General features: G+C 38.0%; 1 protein-coding gene across 4 annotated transcripts in view; it reads right to left on the reverse strand.

The window, feature by feature from the left end:
- Window positions 1-27,058, reverse strand: part of MAP3K20 (mitogen-activated protein kinase kinase kinase 20) — an 86,452-nt gene that overhangs the window by 37,901 nt on the left and 21,493 nt on the right. For all 4 annotated transcript variants that reach the window (XM_079310341.1, XM_079310340.1, XM_079310342.1 and 1 more), the window contains exons 3-9: window positions 18,540-18,627; window positions 14,271-14,372; window positions 13,448-13,513; window positions 12,481-12,509; window positions 12,229-12,366; window positions 6,283-6,369; window positions 2,697-2,771 (exon numbers count right to left, since the gene is read on the reverse strand). In XM_079310341.1, coding sequence (XP_079166467.1) covers window positions 2,697-2,771; window positions 6,283-6,369; window positions 12,229-12,366; window positions 12,481-12,509; window positions 13,448-13,513; window positions 14,271-14,372; window positions 18,540-18,627 — 585 coding nt within the window. The remainder of the gene's footprint in view (window positions 1-2,696; window positions 2,772-6,282; window positions 6,370-12,228; window positions 12,367-12,480; window positions 12,510-13,447; window positions 13,514-14,270; window positions 14,373-18,539; window positions 18,628-27,058) is intronic.

Raw genomic sequence — 27,058 nt, forward strand, 5'->3', positions numbered from 1 at the left:
CCCTTATAAGGGATTCTTAAAATATCAAGGCGTGAGTCGCCTTTGAAAACGGTTTCCCTTTATATCTGCGATGTCTCATACTGAAATCTTTAAAATATATGCCCCTCTAGAAATAATTCTGGCTAATGTTTTCATTGTTTCCTTCCACTCAGTATTTCCTACTGAATAGGTCTGCATAAAACCAGGATATTTAATCCATGTGTCTTTCCTTTTTTGTTTCTTTTCTGTTCCCAGATTTCTGATTTCCATTAAAATATTCCATAATTTATAAACATCTTTGATGTGGAAAGAAAATGAAGAAACAGATGAAATGAGAAAGAATTATTTACCTACGTCTCAAAAGCAAGTAACCCCAGTAAACAAAGACATCAGTGATGAGCAACCTTGTTTCTACAATTACCTAATACCCAAGCAAAAGCACCTTGTTTGGTAGAAATTTTAGGGCATGAACTATTTGTTTCAACTAGCAGTTTAAACTGTATAAAAACTACCATTTCAAATATCACATGGAGCACTAGAGATATTTTTCTCCATGTAAAGAAATTCTTAAGAATTCAAAGCAATGTTAATAACTCTGTCTGTTCCCATGAAGAAATTATAGTGTGAGCAGTGTCTGACACTCCAGCTGCTCTGCAGCAGCTCTCCAAGTGTATTCCTTAGCCCCATCATAAATGCATATCCCTCATTTCTTAGGGGCAAGCCACCAAAAGTTACCTCATGCTTTTTGTGGGCTAGAAGTATGCACCTTAGCAACTGCTTTTGAGCAGCTGACATATTCCAGCTCACCCCTGCTTGACCTTCAGTAACTTGTTCATGCATCAACGATCTGATTTTCCGAAGCTAATCCTGGCAAAAAGGGAATGTTACAGAGAGCAGTATTTCAGAGGAGCGTGCTCCATCTTTTGGCTCATGCAGGCCACACAGCCCTTTATCAAAGCATTTTGAGAGCTGCAAGTAGCAAACCTTTCCCAGCACGTGACCGAATAAGTCAGTCACATGTCCAAATTGTGACCACAGATTACTCCATTTCAGTCATGTGAACAAAGCTGTAATTGCCTAACAGAAGAAGGGCTGCATGAAACAAACTAGCAAAGAGCAGACTGTCAGAAAAACCCCATCTCACATGAGATTCACACTTTGCATCAGAGATACCTCTGGGAACAATGTCCCAGGGAATCAGCCCACACCCAGTTAAATTACTCTATCAGACAGAACTCAGTCTGATGGTTAAGCATCATTCTTTAACAACATGCAAATCCTTCCCTCTCCTTGAGAAACAGCAACAGTCTTTTTGGACATTTATGGATGTGGCTCGAACAAGGCAGAGAGTGAGCTGATCTAGTATGTGCTACAATTACAGAAAAGAAACTCAAATAATTCTTTTTCTGAGGCCTTTGGTAGTGATGCTGGCACTTGGGAGCAGTTAGTAAAGATAAGCAGTTGGCACTCAAAGTCCTTTTCAGTAATTACTGACCTAAAACTTAAGCAGCCTACTTGTAGATTCAAAAACTCAAAGCATTTTTCTCCCCTCCCTTCTGTGGGGAGGATACACAGTTATTAAGACAATAGCAATTATATGTCTGTTCATGTGGAAATCACATGTTGATGGATCTCAGTGTTCCAGCTCCATTCTGTAGGAAAGCAACCCCTTGCTTTTAAAAGGGAGACCAAGAATGGTTATTTCCTTTTTCATATTATTCTTCTGTGACTACTCTTTGGTGATAAATTCTAGTTTAGAGCATCTCCATGGTCTAATTTGTCTTGGAATTAATTTTGGTCTATCTGAAGTAGTAGCTAACTTTCTCCTGAGTTTAAAGAAACAAAGCTCTTCTCTTGGTGCCTTCATTTGAGAAAAAAAGCACAGTTTCCTTTGCTTAACTATACTTCAATGTCTCAAATATTTTCATAGGCAAAGGAAATAGATGTTAATCCTTGGTACTAAAGCTAGTATACCCACAGGCTCATTTCAGCCAGTTTTATGTACAACAGAATGGTCGCAAAGTCCATTTATAGAAGGTAACTCTAATAACGTACAAAAGCTTTTACTGTATAAATACCTATTTAATCCCTTCCTTGTAGCAGCAGATTAATAGTGACAATGGTGTGGCTCTTTTAAATTTTTGTTCCGTTTTCATGGTTAAACAGCACTGTTATTACCATATTATTACAGTACAGTCTTTATAAAACTCACCATTCAAGCCCTAAGGAAACATATTAGGAAAGGTTTAATGTTAATTTAGAATGTGTTGCTGCTGTTCCTACACGTTTTATGGACTAACTTATTCTTTACTTACACTTGTGTTTTTGACACAGTAGGGCACAGAATTGGACCTTGAAATTTGTATTTCATACGTGATGCTCACATACATCCAAGAGGGATGAAGTATTAACCTTTGAAAGAAAATATAAAACCCACAAATTTTTCATGGCTACATTTTTGCCATTTTACCATATTTCCTGTCATTGTCTTTAGGAGTCAGAAAAGTTAGCAGCATAGTAACTCTTGACTAAAAGGGAGAGAGAGATATTTAGGTATAAATATATAAACCCACTAAGAAAAAGACAATCCTGGGTATCTTTGTGGAGAAATGTGTCAATGATGTTAGCTCAGATTGTTAGCTCCTAAAGAAATGCTAATGAACTTTGCAAAACAAAGCTGGGGTAGTGGTGCAGAAATCAAACACACATTTAATTACCTTTGAATCAGCATCCCAACACTGGTGCATCAGTTCTGCAAAACTTCTGGGACAACTGCTTGGAATGGTTAATCTCTAATGGAAAGAAAATGTACTAGTTACTGGAAGCATTTCTTTTTTAAGCTGCTACTAAGCAATTTCCTGTGGGACCAATAAACTTCAAAGAATTAACATACACTTTCTCTTTTAAACACAATATAAAAAATGTGAAGATATATTAGAAAGAAAAATCAAAACTACTAACACTAGCAAGAAGCACAAATAATTTTTAATAGACCTTCAAGAAAGTAATGTATCAAATATACAAATGGAGTTCCTTAAGAAAGCTCAGATAGAAGAAGCAAAACCAAGACAAACAGATTTTAACACTAAAACAATAGTTTGTGGACATTGCTGAGTAGCATTTTAAGATGCTTGTCAGATAGGCATAGTGTACAGCCTGCCTTAATTCCTTTCTCCCACATAAATGATCTAGCTGTACAATACTATAATCACTCCTGACACACAAATAGCTGAAATATAGATTACATTAAGTGAGTTAAAAAGAGTTAAGTGAAGCTCTACATGACACAAGACACATTTCATGAGCCTGTGGTCAGCAGGATTAATGAGGACATGCAGACCTCAGAAAGCACTCACAGAGCACAGTGAACTCATAAATATTTCCTAATGACTGAAGACAAGGAGTTGCTGGTTATAGCCAGAACTGACTACAGAGAATTAGTTTGAAGCTAGTTTAGTTTCATTTGCTGAGAGTTTTAAATTAAAAGATTCTTACATTAAGAGCCTGCCTCCAGACTGGAAAGCCTAGAAGCAAATCCTTTCTCACATACAGAGATACTGAAGCCTCTCCAGTTGACTGCACATGCTTCCAACATTTCACACTGAAGGAGATCCTCTGCTCTCACTAGGGTCATTAAATGACTTCAGATGTTTCATATTATATAAATATGTTTTTTTAAAATTAGATAGAAAACCATTTTCTCAGTGAAAATGAGTCCAAATATAAGAGGGGTCAAGATGGAAAAAGGGTTCTTGTCCTCCATGAGGTGAGAACCAGGTATTACATTCCTGTTCAGACTAACCTGCGAGGAAGATCCTCTCATCTGCCCTGCTATTGCCATTTCAGAAGTAAAATAGAGCAAGTTATGTCACTCTGTACCATTACATTACTACAATGTGACCTGCAAAGCCTTACAAGACACAGCAGCCAAAAGCAAGAGTTAAAGAATTCTGCTCCAAAAGCATTTGAACCCTGTAAGAAGTAGAAACAGAACACTGCATAAGTCTGATTAGTAATGTCATAACTTAACATGCAAGGGTTTCTGTGGAGGAAATACACAGAAATTTGTACAATGCGTAAGTAAGTTGTACTGGTGTCTGATCTCTAATTGAGTCATCAGCCTAACAATACACTAGCTAGTCTTGCTACAGTAGTGTCTGTAACCCTCACTGTTCCAGGAGGCAGACAAACAGTTGCAATCACCACTTGTCTCACTTGTGAAGAATGTCGCCTACCTAATATGCAATACAGAGGTAGCAGGTTCCAAATGTCATATTACGATAAAGAATACATTTCTCAGTGGCAATTTATTATGAGATCATGTCTAGCATAACTTTAACTCTCATGCTTTGCTTTTCTTACAAGATTGGCTTTAAAAAATCTCTACCAGAATAAAAATAACACTGTTAAATTATGCATAGTGTCAAATGAGAAACACATAGAAACATTCGAATCTACTCCATTTGCTGGCCTCAGGCTTTACAAAGGGTGTTTCTCACCTTATACAATTATGCTTTGGCCTTAATCCCTCACTGATTTTAACAAAAGACTTGCTAAAGGGAGGAGTGGCTCAACAGTAATCCAATTCTGTTGTGGACTGGAACCATGCAATCCCACTGATATCAACAGACTGAACTAAGAGCAGATACCTGACCCTTACATTTATTTTGGGACACAGAAAACTAAGAAGAAAGGTAGCACAAGCTGACTTTTATAAGGCTTATACTGGACATGTTACCCATGTCATGGCCAGAAAAAATTAAAAGTATGCAATGCCCTATAAGCTCCCTCACAGTCCTCTAAGGAAAGTGGTAGCCACAGGCTAGTGGTACCTGACAGGCAAAGAGCTGACTCTGAGAATACCACCCCTTAGGTTTCTTCAGACACAAGTAAAATAGTCACGTCTACATTTTGTTCATACAGTATTTTACACAATTCCTTGCCCTGGAAAACTGTAGAGAAATGTGTGTTCTACTCTTGGGCCTGTTTCAGCATGTGACTGCATGTCTTTACAACATTCCCAGTACCACTCTGTACTCCTTACATAAAACTGCATGTGGTAGGCACAAGAACCTAATGCTGTTGATGGAAGGCTTTCTGGTTCCTCCTTCAAAATAATGTGTGAGGCTTTTCCTAAACCAGGAGAAAGAGTGTCTTTGTACCCCCTGCTCTGATAAATGCAGTAGAAGACCACACTCACAATCTTCACACTGTTAGTGTAGCATTTCCAACTAATTGGTATTTCACAGTGTCGCTCACTGGAATTAATCCAGTCCTCAAAAAGAAGAAAAAAGAGAGAGGGAAAAAAACACCAACAAAAAACATTAAACTAAGAGGAGGAAACCTAACTCCTCTGTTTAACTCTGAAGCATTTTGAGAAACAGTTTATGTAGAATAATAGAAATCTGTATTGTACAGCCAGTGCCTTGCCATTGTAATGTTTCCCAAGCTTCCGCTGTGTCTAGATAGAGGAGGTTTCATCTTTGTGGAGGATTTCCATGCTTGTCTGTGTGTGGTACAGTCACAACTTTAAATGTTTTTTAAATGTAGTTACTGTCTTTGATATCAAGGGACTATGTGTTCAGATATACGCTCACATGTCCAACTAACTGAAAGCCTCAATTTGTGAGAAGAAGAAAAGCGAGGCTGGGGACACTGTACAAACGGTGTTTACACCACTGAAGTGCTTTTGAAATGGAAAGACTCTGCATGAGGAGGCTTGCAGCTATGCCACAGCCTTGCCGATACCAGTGAGGAGCTCATCTTCAATGTAGTGTTGAACGTAGGTGGCAAAACTGTAATTTCTCTCTTTTTTTAAAACTATTTTTTCTTCTTTTATTTTTGAAATTTTCATCTAAGCGGCAGTTTCTTGTACTATAGTGACTCCTGCTGGGAGAGTTAAGTTGAAGTAGCTGAAGGTCTCTTACAGATATATCAACTCCCGGCCAGTAAAAAGATGTCCTAAACGCAGGAGATGGAGTTAAACTGTTCCCCTACCTTGGACGCAATGGCTTCTTTCATCACTAAGAACAAACCCCTAGGTTTTACAATTGAGACTGAGAAACTAGTACAGTACTTGTACAATTTTTGATCTACAGCATCACGACGTGAAGCTGCAACAATTAGATGTAAAGGGTCCATTCATGAGGAATAACATCACTTTGACCCTTTGTGTTAGCTCCTACTGCTAATCTTTCCATACGCGTGAACTTACTTTCAATTTGAAGAAGATGAAAAAGTCTTTTGCAAAACCCCAATACTGTTTTCTGATCTATGTACCTGAATGTAGAAACGTAGTCTTACCTCGTTTTTTTCCACTACAAGCCAAGCTACTTGTAATCCTTCCAAGCCTTTAAAGGGGACCTCCCTTGTTAGCATCTCCCAGAGAACCTGGAAGAGAAAAAAAGAAAAGAATTTTTATTTCTGTACTTTGTATTTTAAATACATTATTAAACCTTGATACAGTACTATTCTGTATCCAATTACCAGGCAACCAGTTTTCATTTGCAGGAACTTGGACCAGTGTTTGTGTGCAAGATACTCTCACAAAATTAATTTGAATGTTTCTGCTTTTTCCTCTATAGAAAAGTCAAGATGAAAAACTGGGTTGTTTTTTTACTATCTTTGTATACTCTAAAGTTCCCATTTGGCAACTGGGACTTGGGAAGACAATGAACTCTTCCTCTCCTTCTCAGCTCCAACTAGACATATCTTTGCTTTGCAGTAATTTTTCATTTAAAAATATTTATATGCGATTGCAACCACTGATATGACCCAAAAGGTATTTTGCTCCTATGATATGACTATAAAATATAATTTTGCAATCAAAATTGTAATTGTTTATCTCCAAGTATGTGATCATATCAAACCAAGCAATATACAGCATATAAAAAATTACTCTCTTCTCCTCGAGTTTTTATAGGCATACTGTCCTTAGATATCAAAAGATCTCCCAATTTTGCATGCTTTTTTTTTAGCCTTTTGGTTACACTGTACCCAAGAATCTAAACTACTCTGTAGAAAAGAGTTTGGCATCAACAAAAAGGCTTCAAGTCAATGAATCCAACTTGTTTTTCTGCCATTGTGACAACATATTGGAATTCAACCAAGTTAACAGCACTTTGTACCTCCACTTGTATATGTCCCCTATTTTTAAAAGCAGAATTTTCATATATACATCTTGTTGTAAATATCTACCAACTTTTTCTTCTACTCATATATCGAGTATAAGAACAACAAAAAACCTTTAATGCAGGATTTGCCAAAATGCATTATGATCCTTATGCAAGTCTCTATATCCTCACTGTTTGGGTTAGTGCCCAGGTTTATTCCAGCTGCATAATTTTTAATGGATTGTGGACAGCTATGAAGATAATGAGAAAGCAAATGCAACAATATTGGCAGATGGAAGTTAAGTTAAAAAAAAGCATTGAAGCAGAGTTGGTCCTTTAATCAAGTGAACAGGGTACTCCAACAATAGACCTATTTGAATAATTCTGCTTGAGTCAGAAGACTGATTAGTAAAGGTAAGGGTATCTTGGAAAAATAAGAACAGTTTTTCTGAGAAAAAGAAATATATGGGGAAAGCTATCACAGACATATTCAATTATCCTGTTAGCCTCAGTTCAATCCTTTCAGAAGGAAAAAAAGGCACCTCAGTTGTAACTCAAATTATCACCTCTCTACAGGTAGAGAAGGAAATGTAATTGTGAGAGAAGGAAAAAATTTACCAGTCCCATGTACTTTGGAGAAAAAAGCAGTGTGTAGAACAGTCAGTTTAAAACAAAGGCTCCTTGACCAAATCAAACATATGGTTAAGCAGTCTTGCTATTGGGACTGTACCATGAAACTACAGAGGAAAAAGCTGAAGTTTGCACATCAGGTAGAGCAGTATCTAAATAACCTTCCAAGTAAAGAACATAAATGTCTCCAAGAGCCTTGATCTGGAAAACCACTGCTGTGCTACCCTCCTTTCAGAAGACTGTAAATTGTAAGAGCTGTCTTGTTTCATTCATACATATGTGCTTGTGCAGAACATTTTGCACCAAATTCTTTTATCATGACACCTTTAGTGTTTGTTTCCACAGCCCAAACAGATCACTGCCTCCCTAAACCAAAAGCTAGCTAAAATCTCTTCCAAGATTGTGCATAGTTGAAGAGAAAACCAGCAATTTGACAAAATATCAAGAAGGATTTTTCTTAATGCCTTCATTTTACTAATAAATGAAAGTAAAATATATAAAAGTCAGATATTGGAAACCTTTATATTTACTTACACAGGTTTAGAAAATATTTTAACAACAGTGCAATTTTCATATTCAGGCCAAATATATACAGAAAGCCTTTCCTTCCAATGGTGACATGTCTCTATGTTCAGTTTTACAGGAGTTTCAACCCCTTCTCATGGACTAGCTACCCTGAATCATCAGCTGAGGTGAATGATTGCATCAGCAGTCTTCTAAAAGTACCAAATGGAGACCATCTGCATTCTCATTTGCCTCTTCCTCTCCCCAGGGTGATTCAGCAGCAGACAAGGACTTCAACCTAACTTAGCCCAGCCTCTTTATTGTGAGGCAACTGTTCATTTTCAGAACTGGCTCCCCAATTCACTGCACATGGAAATCAATTTATCTTTCCTTTCTGGTGTATAATCTAATTGAGACTGACATGGTTAACTGCCCCTCCCACCTGTGATGGTGCTTTACCAATTACATCACATCTCTGTGATGATGGACAGCAGGTGCTCAGAGAGAAAACAGCCAAGCTAGAAACAAGGATGAAAAACAAAGCAAGGCCATTTAATATTGTTTATAGGTTTATAGGTTTGTAAGCTGCAGCCTCAGAAGATGTTGGACTCATCTTTGGAAACAGAGAAACAGAAAGGAGAGATAAATGTACGAATGTTCACCCTATGCACGAACCTGAGAGTAAGAAATGTGTGGTCTTCAGAAAAAGCTCATACTTAATTCTGTTGGCTCAGCTGTGCATTTCAATTCCTATCCTCTCAACTATGTGACAATAAAGGAAAAATTAAACCTACAAGACCCCTACGTCACCCCCATCCTCACACCAGTGCAAAGCCAACAAAGACAAAGTGATATTTGGATAGGGGAACATCCAAGTAAGTAATATGAGGAAAAGAAAATACTCTGAACACCTTCCCTTAAAAAAAATGCTTTGTCTGGTAGGAAACTACTCCCAGACAATGGTCAGGAGCCACAGTTAGCAGAGGTACAGCATAAACATTAGCATTGCACTCACAGGGGTACTGCCCTTAGGTGTGAAAATTAGGTCTGTCTTCTCTCTATTGATCCAACTGCAGTTAAAGATCGCATCATTCTTTTCAAAAAGAGTAAGGGATAACCCCTGGAGCTGGCCAACATTCCCTCTATAAATAACATATGTTCTCATAACTAAAGCAGTGTTTGAACAGCTGCTACATTTAATGGCAGTCTCTATGCCACCAATAGCCAATTAATGGTCTTACTTATTTGTCCTTATAAGTGATAAAATACTTCAGCTACACCGGATAAGCTTTCTGTGATTAAACACATTTGTACTGATACACAAACACACTGTGGTGCACTACAAACAGTTCTGCCAGGATAACATATTCTGAACATATGTCTTCATGATTTTGAACAGTTTTTAGAGTGACACTGCCATTCCACATACACTTTTCTATCTGACAGAGATAGAAGGAATGACAGAGATGGCAAGGAATAATTTTTGAGCATCACACAGTGACATGCAAGTCAGTTTCAGGGTTGATCACTTGTAATGCTTGCTTTCAGTTGTTTAGAGTACAGACTTGGAAATAGATCAGAAAAGAGAACTACAGCATGGCTGAAGGAAAGTGTAAGATATGTCTTTGTGTGGTAATAAATTCTCCTGGAAAATTTAGCTTTAGCATTTCATGACAGTATTATAAATTATTGACTATGTGTCTTAGAGAATACATAGGCCTGTTTAACCATCCACAAAGAGCAGGACAAGCTAATCTAAACATTAGCTATAAACATGTATACAGCTGTTCACAAAAAGGAAAATTCATTTCAGCTGAGAAGCAGCTCAGACCTATGAGGCTGCAGAAAGACTTCAATACTTCATGGAAAAAAGCTCTTGCACAGATTAAGAAGAATATTTAAAATCACAGATTGGTTTATAAAATGAAAAGACTGTCAGATTAAAAAAAAAAAAAAAAAAAAACAGAAGAAAGGAAATTAAAGAAAACCATGGGAAAGATGACAAATACTGCAAATGAAATATCTATTCCTAGCATCTTACTAGTTTACATTTGAAAGGATTCTGTTCTTTGTTAAGAGGACTTTAACTGAAGTAAAGCAGATTTGACTCTCTAGCACAAAAGCTGCTGGCAAGTGTTATGCTTCAAAAAGGGATTCTTTACATTTTGTTTTTATAGATGATAATAACTTAAAGAGACAAAAATACCCTTTCTCAGATTTCTTGTTTTCAGACCCCTAGCCAATTCTCTGGTAGTCACAACACTTATTATAGGGAGATTCCAACTTTCAATTTTATTTTCAGGCCATTCCTTGCTGGTATAACCCCCTAATATCAGTTATTTTGGAAACAGACAACTTGGGCCACTGCCATTCTTCATTTCTACCCTTCTATTTCCTCTGAAAGTGATGGTGTTTCAAGACTAGAGTTATAAAAAGAACAATAACTCTTAATTGTTTATGAATTCATAAGCTTTTACACACTGTAGAACAGTGTTAAAAAATAATATCGTGGGTCATTACTAGACATTCTAAAATAGCACTACACACCCATAACAATGTTAAAATACTCTGGTAACACTGACCTGATTTAAAAGGGAAGGTAGTTCAGTTCTGCCTGTAAGCACAGAACTGTCAAAGGAACCTGACTTTGAATGAGGTAAAATAAACTTTGCACAACATACTGTTTCCAAAGCACTGTTAATACTTGATGTGATAAGATACTAAACAATTTCTTACCTTCTACTCCTCTGAAAACATTACCTAAAGTTAATTCAAACTAGGATGACTATGTGAGCAGCTTGAACTATAATACCATGTTTGGATATTTTCCTCTAACACTGTTGTTCTGTTTTGAAACTGGAATGTTTCCCTTCAGTGGATAAGATGTGATTGCTTCCAGTAACAGTTTACATTAACATTTACATTTGTTAGCTTATGTTCTCTTACTCTTTGTGACCTAGTTCAGTTAAGCAAGCAAAGATTTTGAATCTGACAATATAGACTCCTTGCAAAATTTCACTGTTAAGTGGTCACATCATGTCTCAAAGATTTTTCTCACTATAAACAACTGTTTGGCAGAAAGTTAAAGTCACCCTCCACTGAGACATCAGCTTAGCTATGTATAGCCATAGGTGCTAGCTTAAAACCTCACATCTATCTCCTCCCATTCCTCAAAGACAAAGAGACAATACTTGACAGGTAGTGAAGAATTTCTCATTCTGCCACTCACTGTTGAATCCAAACAGAAAAACGGTTGATGTACCAATATGCATGGAAAGTACAGCCCCACTTCCTTTCCTTTCCTCCCCAAGTGCTCTTCAGGTCCTCTGTCAGAGCAGTCACAATTGATGTGAACAGTAGGGCTATTTCTAGCCTACTTTGTATTGCAGAGTAAAACTAAGTTAAACTGTGGACAGAGTAAAGTAATTCCCATTACTGAATCTGAAAACCTGCCATTCTTATGAACTATAACAGATTCCTCACCCTTCAGAAAAGCAATGCAGGGCTTCTGTACTTTCAGATGGGGTCTATTCTCACAAATAGTGATAGCAGTGTCTTTTAAAGAATTGATCATAGAGCAGCTGCTTTTTAATAAAAATCAATTACATTCTATTTTGGGGGAAGTGGAATTTTAATCGTTACACCCCTATTACAAAACAACCTTTTCTCTATGGTTCCACAAAAAAACCTCACAAGCAGAGGTTCATGATGCAGGTTGTTCAGTTGCTCCTGAAAGCCTATGGACATAGGCTGAATAACTGTGGCAAAACATGCACTTCCTACACTGGCATGCTGCTAAAATAATTGGATGTTATAAAACATGCAAGATACTATGTTATTCCTATAATTTTCAAGCATGTAATTATAAATTGGGGGTCTTACAAGTCTTAAAAGGAAGTGTGGTGTTTTTTGTTGCTCTTATTTAGAATTGTTTTTTCTTGCACCACATGAATTCTGTCCCACTGAAGAACTGCCACAATGCACAGTGACATGAGGCACTCACCACTCCGTACGAGTACGTGTCACATGTTTCAGACACTGGAAGACTTTGAATAACTTCTGGGGCCATCCATGGGAAAGTGCCCACTAATGACATGTGTGTCGTATGGGAGTGGAATCTTGAGGCACCAAAATCACAGATCTGGCAAAAATAAATAAAATATTAAACTGGTATTAAGAATATTGACCTCATTCATCAGACATGGAAACATGTCAAGCAGCAGCATCTCTCTACAAACAATTAAAGTGTTCATACCTTTAACACACCATCAGCAGCTATAACAACTGAAAAATAAAAAACAGAAGATTACAAGAATGCAAAAAGCAAGCCAAATACATTTTTACAGCAAAATACTTAATTTTTCATTAAAACAAATGACCCTAAGGTGAACCATCATCTGAATGTGCACACCTGTCCTGGTTTCTCTGAGAAGCTGACAGAACATCTGCTGAATACCTACAAGCCTCTGAAGAAATGCAAAACCTTTCAGGCCTTATTGAGTTAAAACTCAGCAATACAGATGAACTTCAGTCTCCCCCATACAGTTAGGTTTAACAAGAAGCTCTCTGGAAGAGTCATTAGTAAAAGAAGAAAACCTACAACCAAGGTGAGACCTACATGTTTCTTGACTATTATCTTCCTGTGTGCATTATTAAAATCTGTGCCTCTCATATCCCACCACTAGTAGCAAAAGTTTCATTTAGAAGGCAAGGTTCAGTCAATTTCAGAAACTACTGTCAACTGCTAAGTACAGACTCCACACTGAATGTGTATCACTCAAAAGCCTGAATATCTGTCAAACCTCAAAAAAGGCCACAGTAAAGACAAGATTTTCTGATAAGAAATAATAGGCCTTATCCAGTCTGTTGTGTCTGCCAGCCTTTCCTGGTACTCAACCTCTCCAAATAGAAAAAAGAAGTGGGGAAAGCCCAGGCAGTATCTGAAAGCTTCATCAGCTTTCATGGCCAATCATGGCCAGCAAGACACAGGCTTGGAAGAGCTCTCCACAGTGCTCTAGATGATGCCAGGTCTGTAATGAACTTCAGACAGGATCAGGATGCGGAGGAGGGAACAGGCTTTTCTGTGCCTCAACAAGTGTAGCTTTGATGATAACCAAGGCATTAGTTAGTTCTGCTTGCTCACAAAGCTCAGGCACAGATTTAAATGCCACATTAACAGGTAACAGGTAAACACAAAGCATTTCAGTGTTTTGCTACTTTACCATTCCTGGACTTCAGGTCCCTGTGGATAACTTTGACTGGAGCTTCCATGTGTAAATAGTGCATTCCTATACAAAACAAAGGAACAATCTAATTAGGCTGAGCAGGGCCATCACATATCTGCAGTCATGATTCCTGGCTCCCACTAGTTGTACTCATTGTGAGTAGCCATACCTCTGCACCATACTGATGTGAAGGAGAAGCAAAGCTTCCCATAATCTGCTTTGAGTAAAAAGCACTAAGCAAAGCTCACATACATCTCCCTGCATCTTTATGGATATGCTAATGTTTTTTAACATCATATGTAGTTATTTTCTCTAACTATAGAGTTAAGGAGATGTCTATGCAACTAAGCTGGATATGAATTTAATTTTTTTTCATTAGTTTACACAAATTCTTGTGTAGTCAGTCACAGAGAACACAAAGGATGGACCAGCTTATTCTACATTATTATATGAAGAATTTCAGTATGTTTGCTGAGAATAAGCCCTTATCTTCCTTAAATGCCCCAAATCAAATCAAATGTAAGGGCAATTATGCACTTTACCTCATAATTATTCTACATCAGCAAAATTACCCTCTTGGGACTCAGGGGCACACCAGAACTGACTCAGAGAAGCCATTTTCACTCCAAAATAATTTGGATTCATAATAAACAAGGAACATATTAACAAGAATAGTGAATGGGTTTTGCTTTTTTATTTATATATGTTTGACTGGTTTTGTTACCATCTGAATAAGGAAGACTAGGAAGACTTTCCTAACTAAGGAAGGCTGTACATTTGCTGGCTGTGTAAGGCACTATACACCACTCTTCTTGCTTACCTTTAGCTATGTCAGTGGCCCAGGTCATGATATGATCCATATCCATCTCTTCACTTTTGTTACTATTAATGTAATCAAACAGTGAGCCAGCAGAAGCATACTCTGTTTAAAAAACAGCAACAAAGAAGATGTTTAAAAACACTGAACCTAACTTGAAAGATGTAATAGAAACTCTGCCAGTTCAGAAAGCAGTCAACCTCTGGCTTAATGACAAACAATTTGGATTCAACAGCCTAATATTATTATCAGTGTAGTAGGAGAGTTTATCTGACTATCCCAATGCAGACATAACCTACAACTAACAAAAAATGAAAAAAAAACCTCAAGTGAAATTATATAGGAAAACAGACATTACAATGAAAAGGCATTAGAAAGACCTGGCATCAAGGAAGATCAGGCAAAATAGTTCAAATTCCTGAGTAAAAGGTTCTGCATGCTCCTTCTTTAGGAAAAGCAGATTTTTTTTTATTATTTTTAATTTCCTTTAATTATACCTACAGAATCCCAGAGCAGGATTCTGTGGGTACAAACAAGGGCATTTGGGGCCCACTGGAAGTGTGGCAGATGGAATCCAGTCTGACTGTCAGAGCTGTGGGGCTTAAAGCAGAAATAACAAACTAGTCAGCCCTACACACATTTAGCTGTGAAACTGGAGACAACTCAAATCTTTACAGTATCACTTTCATATAACCTAAAATTCTTACTTTTTAAAATAGTGAATTAGCCACTCTTGATAAGAACAGTTAACAGATGAGTTTGGTGGTATCAGATTCATCTTATTGTTTCCAAAATCAGAGGATACTCCCCACTGGTAAGCAGTACTGTGTATAAACGATGCCCCATAACAAAACTTTTTTTTTTTTTTTTTTTTTTTAAGTAAAGCCACATGCTAAATATATAATGTTCTGTTGCAAAGAAAGGGTTTGCAAGTAGACAGTTTCCTATTTGTCCATGGAGTAACAGAACAGCAGATCAAATCATTTGTTCATGAAAAAATAGAAGGATGAAACTAGAAGTGTAACCCTGAGATAAGCAGGACAGATTTCCTTATGCTGCAGGTCATCGACATCAGTTTAAAGGCTGCTCAGTATTAAATCATCTTTATCTTATTTAGAATTCATTAATGTTTCACCAAAAACACAATAGGAGGCTTGTAAGATGAAGCAGCTGATACATTTTCTTTTATCTGTTTGCAATGGCAGGGCAGGTAGATGCCATCCAGTGCAGCCCAAGTAGCACAAAGACCAGGAGCATACAAGGAGCAGCTTAAGCCTTTTGTCCCTCTCTCCTAAGGCTATTCAGTGTGTTTCTTAGGCAGAATTTAGAACATACCTAGAAGTGTCTCAAAATCTTCATACCATTTCAAAGCAGCCAAAAACACATGTTTTAAGACTACATCCTAAAATCAGCCTTTAAGACTACATCAAATGTGTCTGAATTTTGATAATAATATTATTAATCAATGATTGATACATGATAGGGTAAATGCATACAAAAATTCCCATTGTTCCTAACCAATGAAATCAAAAACACTGGGAGATGATTGCATGGGGAAGAAAACTGAGACCTGGATCTGCAGCCTAGAACATGGCAGGCCAAATGGGAAGACTCCAGTGTAAATGAAAGAGGGAGAAAATAGCAAGTCCTTTGAAAGTAAACACTCAAGTGGCAAGTTAGCTTTGGATCACTGCTGCACAACCTCCCAATGAAAGGACAGACATGTTGTTTCTGATGTCACCGAGAGAGGAGTAAGCTGCTGACCTGCACATTTCCACAATTAAAACAGAAGCTTTTTTTACCCATGAGGTCATCATCTGTCTTATAAATGGATTCCTCAGGAACAGGTTGGCTGCATGCTTTGCATGCCTTTACAATGCATAATTTGATCCACCAGGGTCAGGAACAACTCAGCTCCTCCAACCCTTTGGCACTTTGTGTGAACAGAGGCAAGTAAGCTTCAATCAACAAAGCTCCACTGTTAGTATTTTTTCCATACATTTATTGTAGCAGATATTTACTAGGAGCTTGAGAATTTGGAAATCACATTGCAAGGACAATGTTTTGTCAATAGAAAATAAATATTTGCTTCAGAAAGAAAATGGGCTGTGGCATACATATGGTTCTGTGCAAGGGGAACACAAGCCCTGAGAACCTTTTGGGATGAGGCAGCTGTGGCCAAAAGCCAAATCTAAAAGCTTCATATTGAGACTGCTGCTGACAGAGATGGCCAGCAACATCTAGAATGATGTGATCCATGACAGCAGCTCACTGGGCAGCAGGATGAGCTGGAACACTGACATACATCCCAGCAGGAAAACATTTCTTTAACTCCAGCTGTAGCCCTTCTCAGAGAACTCTTTAGCAATCCCACTAAGGCATTACATGCAGCTAATGCTCAGTACATGCCAATTACTTGGTTGAATGCTCTCATCTCTATCACTCTGAAGAAACACTAATTTCTCAAGATTTCTTCTTGTTTGGGATTTTCTCTCTCAAAAAAACATCTCTGACTAAACACACGATTGTCTGCAACGCTGAAGGCCATCCAGAAGATCACAAAGTGAAAATCCTTCTAAAAGACATTTGAAGCATAATTAACATTTCTTTTATCAGTAGCCATTCTCTAATTTGAAAATGGTGTGGGGAAAATAGAGCCTTGCTTCCATTTCAACCCACAGGACTTCAGTCTCCTTGGAAGCTGCACAGAGAATCAACAGTTTGCTAAAAAGTTCCCAAACTGTTTTCTTCTTTAGCCAGGTATGATCAGAGTTCCCTGAGAACAAAGCTGTTGAACTACACACTGGTCTCTTTCTCACAGGCAGTTAGAGTCCCCATTCTCAATAGCATAGTGAGTTACTTCAGTTGCTGTCTGTCTTGTGACTGCTAAGCAGGTTGTCTGTCCTCCAAACACTGACCTTTTGTGAGACCAAGCTGAACACTTCTGATCCAGACATCATCCCAGGTCATTGAATACACACCTCTCCTTTGCTACTCTGCTTGCTGGTTTACACTTATATTAAAAAGGATAGTAAAATTACATGACTTGATTTATGAGCTTTCTATTAATTTTATTGCTTCCAGAAGGAATTCAAGTTCCTGTCTATATGCCATCATCAGTGAATTTCCAGTGGTGTAGACTGTGGTCAGCCCAAGCACCTCTGGAATGCTGACTGCCACACCATGACCTCCAGTAGGCTGATATTCCTGGAGTAAGTAAAGCTCCCCATGCCCTGAAATGTTCTGCATTTTGGATTACACTGCCATCTGCTGTGATAACCAGAAGGCCAAGAGACAGGTAGAAATAACTGAATTTTCACAAATTCTGACCACACCATCTAAGAACCACTAAAAACTTGACCAGCAGAGACTCAAACTGGCATTAGATTGTGTCACATGCACAAGACTACATTGCCACATGCAAAAGACTACTCTCCACATAGAACTTTGAAAGGCTACAGACATGCCAAAACATGCCTCTTAATCCACACTTTCATGGGTTTTATCTCTCCAAACATTTGTTTGAGCAGTTGGGAAATTTCTTTGCTTTGGGTTTACTTTCTACTCCTATCTTATGTAGCTTGTCCCATACAGCAAAGAGAGAAAATTCTGTATCTGGACTATCTCCCAAGATAAGAGCAGGAAGCTTAAAGCAGCAATAGAAAAAAAAACCAAACCCACCAACAAAACCTCCCAACAATACCATAAAAAACAACTTCTACATAATTCTAGGGATGTCAAAACAAACAAAACCTAGTTTCCAATGTATAAAGGGAGTTGTCTTGCAACATCTTATAAACCCTTGACTCTATTTCAAGCTCTTCCCATTGTGAACCTCACAGTGCAAATTCTCCTACTTTCAATGTAGGGAGAACTCATGGGCAACTTTGCTCTGAGCAGACATCCAGCCCACCTTCTTCACAGAACCAGCCAGAACTTTGTATGAAAACCTCTGCTTTTATGACATGCCAGTTAAAATGGAAAAGCACTTCTCTAAGCAGGGTAAGAGAACACAGTGAAAGGTGCTGTTTAAAGGAGTGCTGCATTTGTGCACTAAGAACACCCTAGGCCTCACCTGCCTCCAGCTATGCTCCCAGCCTGGTTCCCACCTCCAGCACTCCCACTCACTTTGAGCAGATAGTGTCAAGCACTCTCAACATTTAAAGAAGACCAGAACAATTAGTGAAATACTGTAATTGGGTAACACTGGAGATAAAATGGTAAAACTCCAGCTTTACAGAGTCAAAAAAAAGGTCAGACAAAAATCCTTACCTGTAACTATGCCATAATTTGGAGGTTCAATGACAGCTCCATAGAACTGAATGATGTTTTTGTGACTGAGCACACTGAGTATTTCTGCCTGTTGAAAACAAACAAATAAAAAAGTTAGACAATTCAGACATACAGAATATTACACACACACACACATATATATATATATATAAACACACATATATCTAGGAAAGACTGTTCACAAATGCTTAGCATTTGAAAACCTAGTAAGAGAGTTTGGCAGATGAATGCTTTGTATGTTTGGGGAGTGGGAAAAATAAATTTCAGACTATTCTTTCATGGGCAAGGCACTGATATAGGAAGTTAAGTCTCTGGAAAAACTGAAGATCTTGGAAGACTTTATTCCAAGAAAGATCTGGGATTTTGGCAGTGCAGCAGCAGTCCTATCCAGAATTTGTGTTTATGCACAAAGTACCGTGGGTTCAGCGAGTCCAGCGCCCCAGGCTGTTACAGCACACACAGCTCCATCCAATGTTTACTGGAAATGAGGAATTTCCAAGCATGCGCTCTGGAGTCTGATTAAATACACAGAGCAAGCACGCCTGAGATTGCCAAATACCCAGCAGTGCAGTTGAAACTGCTCCTCAGAGCAGACTACAGATGTTTGGCAGTTCTGGATAAACATACAAAACTTTCCAGTTCCACTTGAACAATGCTGCTGGCTTTGAGCAAGAGATGGCAAGACAATGAGACTGTATCTACAGAAATTAAGACATGTACGCCCTGCAGTTTTTGAGAAAAAAGTCAGGTATCTCTTGGAAGGTGTCTCAACAGTTTCACCTCTGCAGTGTATCAAAACAAATACTCAACAGTTTTTAGACCATGTTTTTACACAAATAAACACATTATGAAATACAGATATGTACTAGTTTATATTTTTCTCCATAGTAGTGCTTTACTTTAAGACTTCAAGATTATGTTAAGTCTATACCAGACAAGAGCATCTAACAAAAACAGGATCACAACTCCTCAGAACTTTTCAAAAGTATCTGACAGATCCCTTCACAGATCTCTTGACTTGCAGGGGAAGTGTTGCTGTTTACCCATGGGTGAGTTTTCACACATGTTCTCAGATAATTGCTAATTACATTTTTTTGTGGACTTGTAGGCGAGTCAGTCTGCAGTATGATTTGCTGAAAACTGCATACATTTTAAAAGTTAATTTTCTGGTATTGTGAAAAAAGATTACTCACTTGACGGTAATATTGTTTTTCTTGTTGAGCAGGCTAAACAGCATGAAGAGTTAGTGTAACCCAAGTTCAGTTTAAAGCTATAGTTAAGATTTAATTGAATATGTGTAAATGTCTGAGCATTAGCTAAAGGTCTTCAAAACTGTTGAAGCTACTAAAAAAAAAAGTCTTTAAGCAACAACAATAGCAAAAAATTGAGTCATCTAATGCATTTATATGTAATCATGCAATTAAGCACATGTATCATGGTACCACCTATAAAACATAGGCCAAACAAATACTGGTTTGCATAGCTCTACATTTATTAGAATAGCAGTAGCTGATGTACTATGGATCTCTGCATAAAAACTACTATAGCCTTCCTGTTTTCAATGAATCTACAAGGCCACAAAATAATTTAATTGGAAGCTATCTAAGCAAATGTAGATTCACCTGCAGGTAAACAGCAGCACTCCTAGAGCCAGTGAAGGGATCTGCCAGCAGAAGGAGCTCTGCCCTACAACTGCAGCCCCACCATCCTCCCAAGACAAGGGACTCTTGCAGCAGAAGAAGCAGGAGCTGTATCTGCAACCTCCTTCCCTAGGCTGGAGGATACAGGTGACCACTGAGTCATTCAAATCTCCATCTCAGAAACTTTTGTATTATGTTTGTATATTCCTTAGGAAATATTCACTTGGGCATTCAATTCTCCAATTCCTACAAGCATTACTGCCAGGTTACCAGGAGACCTTACTCTCCTTGACTGCCTATCTGAATATTCTGATATGAGACAGGAACAACACAGTTAGAAAAACTATCTAAGCCACATTTTCATTAATGCCTTGGTCAGAGGAATGTAATAAAACCATCTAGTAAAGTACTTAGAATACACCATGTCTTCAAAGGAATGAGCACACCATTTGCTGTGGTGTTTACAACACAACTACTTCAGCAGATCATTAGAATTAAATTGATGGGTCTCATATTTAATTTTCCCACAGCATAATATATTTAGGTCCTGGCTATAAAAGAAGTATAAGACGAACCTTTTTGGAGAATGATTAAAAATGTCCCATAATTAACAAATCTAAGTTCAACATCTCCTTATCCCACCACAGCTATGTGCAGAACCCAATGACTGCTCTCCATCTCACACAAGATGCTGCTGGATCCAGGGAAAGCCCATCAGAGTCAGTGGACAACAGGAGGGACTGCACTGACCAATCACCCAGTGCTACTGTGACAGGGACTGCAATCAAAATACAAATGTTGCGCCAAGAAGATGAGTACGTCACTGCCACAGACACACTGACACACAGTGTTTTTATCACTTGGAAATGCACAAAAAATATTTTTAAGATTATCTTATTTACATTATATACACTAAGATCACATTACAGAAGTATGAAGAAAATGCTGTGTTGACCACAGCTAATAGCATCACCTTCACATTGATGTTCATACTCTAATCTGGGATTTAACAGATACCAAAGCAAGGTTCATCTAAGAAATCTAGAGAAGCACCTTCTAATTGCCCAGAGATATGACAAGGAACAACTGTAGGGTAAAAAAAATTTCCAACTTTTCCTAAGGACCATTATATCGCAAAGAAATCCTCTCTAAACATTTTAATCACTCTGCTGTTGTTAGCAGTAGCGATTCCAGACTATTCCTTTCAAGCTTTTCTTCTTTTCTGTTGCTGTGGATCAGCTGTGAACTCTATTAGCCAATTTAAAGACACTTATTCCTTACAGTGAGAACCAGATGCAAGCCAGTCCGTATCTTTGAAGCTTTTGTACTGTCTTTGACAAGAAAGTGCCATATTTCAATGAAAATTACTTTCAGAGAGCAAATTACAAAGTGGTGGTTAAAGACAGGATTTCAAAGGTCTCTTAGACATTAACAAGAATATTTAGAATCACCTTTAAGCGTCAAAACTGTACTTTAATCCAAAATGCCTAAATGCTTGAAAGAAAATGCTGTCATGCATTCTGTCTGCCTAAAGGCAGCCCTTGCTGGCTTGGGCATTGACAACCTTCCCTCAGTAAAGCTGCTATCTATTTTATGCAAGCCAAATGAGCACCAATTTGCTTCCTAGATAGTGATGACAAGTAACAAGTATTCAACTACTTCATTACATTAGCTTTTGGTGTGAAAGACATTTTTTATTTTTTTCAAAGATTGGTTTGAAGCAGAACTAGTGGAGTTCAGATGAAGGAAAGACATCCAAACACATAAATACAAACTCCCAGACACACAAGGTAACTGCAATAGAATAGAATATTATGCTTAGTGCCATGTCAGTAACAGCTTGTTACTGACCATCATACTACACTAAAATTGTCCATACTGCACTTACATCACAGGTATGGATGAAATTATGTCCCTCTCTTGAGTCCTGCTGAAGGAATTACAGACTGCACACCATTTCTTGAAGGCAAAGGGATTCAGATTTCTAAACAAACCTAATCCACTGCTTACATAATTCAAATACCACAAAATCCAAGGTCAGAACAAATTACATTGAAAACTTTTTCATTTAATTCTCACTTACTGACTTATTGTAAATCAAACCCAATTCATAAAACAATTACAGTATAAGAGCTTGGAATTCAGGTAATCCCTAAGTGTACAAACAGTGTAATTGTGTCCTGTGAACACATGTATGGATCACAGTGTTAAACAGGTAATTTGGTTTTATGACTCTTTAATCTCTACTTATTGTGACATGTGAAAATGACAGTTACATTATCTAGGACTGACATCACCCTAGAGGTGCTTGTAGACCTACTAGTACTGCTCTTAAGCTTGTAGTACAAACAACCATGCATGAATAACCATATCTTCAGATGTTTCAGCAAGTAAAAACAAGGTCATCCTCCAGGTCTTGTCTGTGTCCAGCAATAGGTGGACAAAAATCACAAACACAAACTCTAAGCACAGCCTGCAGCAGATGAGAGGACAAAGCAAGCTGGCTGGACAGCATGGTCTCATTATGAGCAGCATAACCTCACCAGCATGACCCAAGCCCTCACTTGTTTTTGTCCTTCCTTATACCAGTGCAGCCAAAGCAGCAATGCAGCTAAGCTCTGATGAGGTCTTCAAGGCTGGTGCTGACTGCAGATGTGGGCTGCAGATGCTGAGCTGGCATTACTTGGGCATTAGACAAGGCCACAGCGTCAGATCTTTAATTGCAGCCGCAAAGGCAGCAAGGATGTGGATGGGGGCACTTTGCATACAGCTGTGTTGTTGCTCGACAGCTCCTCATAGCAGCTGCAGCTGCTCTTGTTAGAGCCCCCCACCTCAAGGCAGTTAAAGTTAGCAAAGACCAAACCACTCAGCATATTTCAGTTACTCTGGTTCTCCTTGGAAATATATTAGGAATTTGCTACCCAAGGGTTTGGGCAGTCTGTTCCAGCAGCACAGCTGGAACTGTAAAAGAACATCTGTTCACAGAGTTTTTCTGCATCAAGAGGCTTTTTTGCATGGGTCCAGACAAACTGAGCCCAAAGCAACTTAACCACCACTTCTTCCAGGTGCCTTTGGAATAGCTGACTGGAAAGACTAAAGCATCTTTCCACTCTGGTCTGAGCACTCTGGTTTAGGATTAACACAGGAAATAGCTGCAGCCCCTCGTGAGAGCACTGCATCAGCCAGCAGCCAACCAACTCTGTTAGTTAACCCCACAGCAAGCGGCACCTTTGCTCCATGCAACATTACTGAGTTACACATGGTTAGCTACTTAATCTGATTAACACAACTTCCTTCACTGCCTTCTAATATTTATTATTACATTGTGCAAGTTTGACCATTCAATTTCACAGACAACTGTCTGCCACGTTTATTAAGGAGATATTTAGACACACTTAAGGCAGCTTTGGAAACATAGTTTTTTGTTAAGTCTTGTAGCATTTTAAAGGCTTTGACCTTTGTTATGTTCTTGGGAGAGTTGCAACTTAACTACTCTCAGGGGGTTTTACAGTCTAATAGAAGGGCAGCTGGGGAAGGCCAGCTGATGCTTTAGTAAAATAATTCTATTAGTGGCAACCACATACAAAAAAGATACAGAATGCTAACACATATAAATCCCACACCTTTATTTCTAGACTCGTGCTCAGAGATATATCCAGTCTATGTCAATTCCAGTGTTTCATGAATTCTCTCCTATGAATTTACTGGTGTCTAATAAAGGATGGCACCTCTTAAAATACCAGTTTCTTTAGGTAATCAAGCTCAAAACATCATTTTACAGATGAAATACTAAGACAATCAGCACCTATCATTGCTAACAAATTGTCTTCTCAATATGCAATGAAGGGATCAGAAACATAAAATTATTACCAAGAATTATATAGCAGGGATGGTAAGTAATTATTATAGTTTTGAACACTGAAAATTAGGCAGATACAAAATAAAAATTTAGGACTATCCCTACTGATTTAAGTTTTCTAAGGAAAATATTCAAACAGCATTTTATGCTTCAGGGGCCCTAAATAAGCAACGGATACTGATTGTCCAGCTCAGAGAATTTTTGTTAAATCTGTTAAATTGTCTTTAATGCTAACAGTGCAAGGGGAAAATCACATGAACGTGACAAAGCCAAAGAATCCTCAGTGAGATGTTTTACCTGCAAATAAGCAGTTACCAAGTGCTTCAATAGGCACACTCCCACCATACGTGTTACCATCTCTTCCCACAGGCAATCATAGTTTTAAAACGATGGATGCATGGCACTTACAGCTGTGTGAGCTTGGTCTTCTTTTCTAGTATTCATTTAGATGATAACTTATCCCCCAAAAAAGCTTGTTTCCATAGGCCATTTACATGTTAAAATGTCAGCACTTAGTCTTACAACACAGCCTCTATATCTAGGCTGCAATAAGAAACGGTATCCTCTTTCTTAAACCACACAGAAAAGAGTTAAATTGCATTCTCAGATTGATGCCACCAGCATTTCTGTAAGTAACAGAACTAAATTTCATAAATACATCTATAATGATGTATGAAATTTGTACTTTGAAGCATTTTGATTGAGCAAATCTTTCAAAGCATCAAATTTGCATCCAAAATTATGTCCTACACTATTACAAATCCCAGAGACTAAAAGCAGAAATGTACAGGAAACCAATAAATTTTCCTTGCTATATAATTATTTTACCATTATTTTAATTCCACTGGTGTATATCACCAAAAATATCTCATTTTTGGAGATATTGTGATAGAAACACAGACTTTAAATACCTTGTATTTACTCAAAGGTTACAATCTTGAAGAAAGATAAAGCACATTACCAAGACTGATCATTTCTGTTAAATTATTATAATGTACCCGAGATAAGGAATATAGAAATAAATTTATTGTATTTTGTTCTAGGCTCACCCCATCTTATGAAATTTACTTTAAAACAGTTAATCTGCATAATGCAACACTAACAGATTTGCTAGTAGTAAAATGCATTGGATTTTGACCATTTGAAAAGAAAGCTGAGTTTTATACCTTACTACAGTTCTTTATAGCAACCTTTGCACAAAACTTGGTACATTATGGATAATTTGAACACTAGGAGATTAAAAGCAGTAGCTTGCAAATTCAGAACGTGCCTGTCAAAACACTGCAAAGGCTTGCTTAGCCCATGAAAAGCAGGCTGGTCCCTCTAAAAATCACAGGGGCTTTGTCCCTGTGAGGTGGCAGCAGACCCTCTGCCTTGTGCAATCAGAGGGAGTGGGATCAAGCTAACTGGCTCAATCCTCCCTCTGACTTCCATCAGCTCAGGACAATGAGCACATGGAGTCAACACAGCATAACCAAGAAATTGCAGGATCATGGTGTTGGTTTTCCTCATGAGGAGGGTTAAAAACTTGCTATCTGTTAGAGAAGAGGCTGCTAACAGACTAATGAAACTAAGCAGAGGCACTTGCAGCAGAAAAATCCTTACAGAATGGTTAGTACATTTGAGAAAACTCTATATTATGTTAATGCTGCCATTGACAAAAAATCCAAACAAACAAAAAACCTGAAACTAAGGTTATGAAAAAATAACTCATTTTTCAGACAGATTTCAGGTAGAAATATACCCACAGGACTGTTTTTTGCAGCATACAACATGAGATTGTATGAGCATTTGATATTAAGGTATCTGATAAAGGCAGATCTGCCAAGAACAAGTTTAGTTTGTATTTCACTACTGTTAATCACATAAAGTAAAAACCATTCAAAACATGCATAACTATGTATTTGTACTGGTGTAAGAGTTTAGAAATGTCCACAATATTTGCAATTTTTAATTCAGGTAGATTTGGAGCAACAAGATGCCTCCAGTTGCAAAACAACACCAGCAACTGAGTAGAAACAATAGGTGGGTGGACTAAACAGCAGGACTGAAATAACTGAGCTGCCATAGAGCTGTTTATTTTCAGCAATCATTTCTCTTTTCAACGTTGGGAAATTTTCCAAGTTACTCCCAATTACTTTTAACCCAAACTGGCTTTCACTATAGAGAACAGTAACAAAATCCTCAACATTCCTAAAATGCAGAATAACAAAACTTGAAACTTTTTAATTCATGGCATACTCCAGAGGTGAGAAGATATCATAGCTAATGTGCAACACAGCGATCATTCCAGACCCAACAAATGGAAAAATATCCAAGGAAATTATTTCTGAGATCACAGTCACTGTAGGTTTCATGAGCACCTTGTTGGAAAAGCATTTTGATATGAAAGTGATGGGCAAAACTAATCCACTCTCGAGGAGTCGTGGCCATACATACATAACTAGAGCAGTGATTTTTCTGAGGTCTGCAAGGTATTTGTAAGGAATCTGGATAAGATAACCTAGAACAAGTCAAATCTCATTATACAGTGGGTTTTGCTGAACAATTAGGATAGACTGCAACAGAGACAGAAACAGCTGTACTTATGCATCCTGATCCACTCCTCTAAAGCAGCTGTGATCTTTACAATGAAGTATTTTTCTATCTTAATCATGTAAACTGTAATTTAACCACAGGGAAAAAAATCATCATGTTCTTGATGAACACTCATTTACAGCCTGTCTTACAATGGATAAATCAAACCTACTACAGCTAATGACAGGGACAACACTTGATGGGAATCCCTCTTATTGGAATTCTAGTGAATGTTATAATTCCAGAAAATGTTGCTCAACCAGGCAGGCTGAGCTCACCCTTATGAAAAAAACACTTCACAAGATGTGTCACCTGTTGTATGCTGAGAGCAAACCACAAGGTTTTGTTTTCCACATGGGCTGCTAGAGCTCTGCAGAAGGCTCTCCCCAGCTGTCACTCAAAACTGAGCTGCCCTTGCAGAA

The sequence above is a fragment of the Erithacus rubecula genome (genome assembly GCF_903797595.1).
Source record: "Erithacus rubecula genome assembly, chromosome: 8".
Lineage (NCBI taxonomy): Eukaryota > Metazoa > Chordata > Aves > Passeriformes > Muscicapidae > Erithacus > Erithacus rubecula.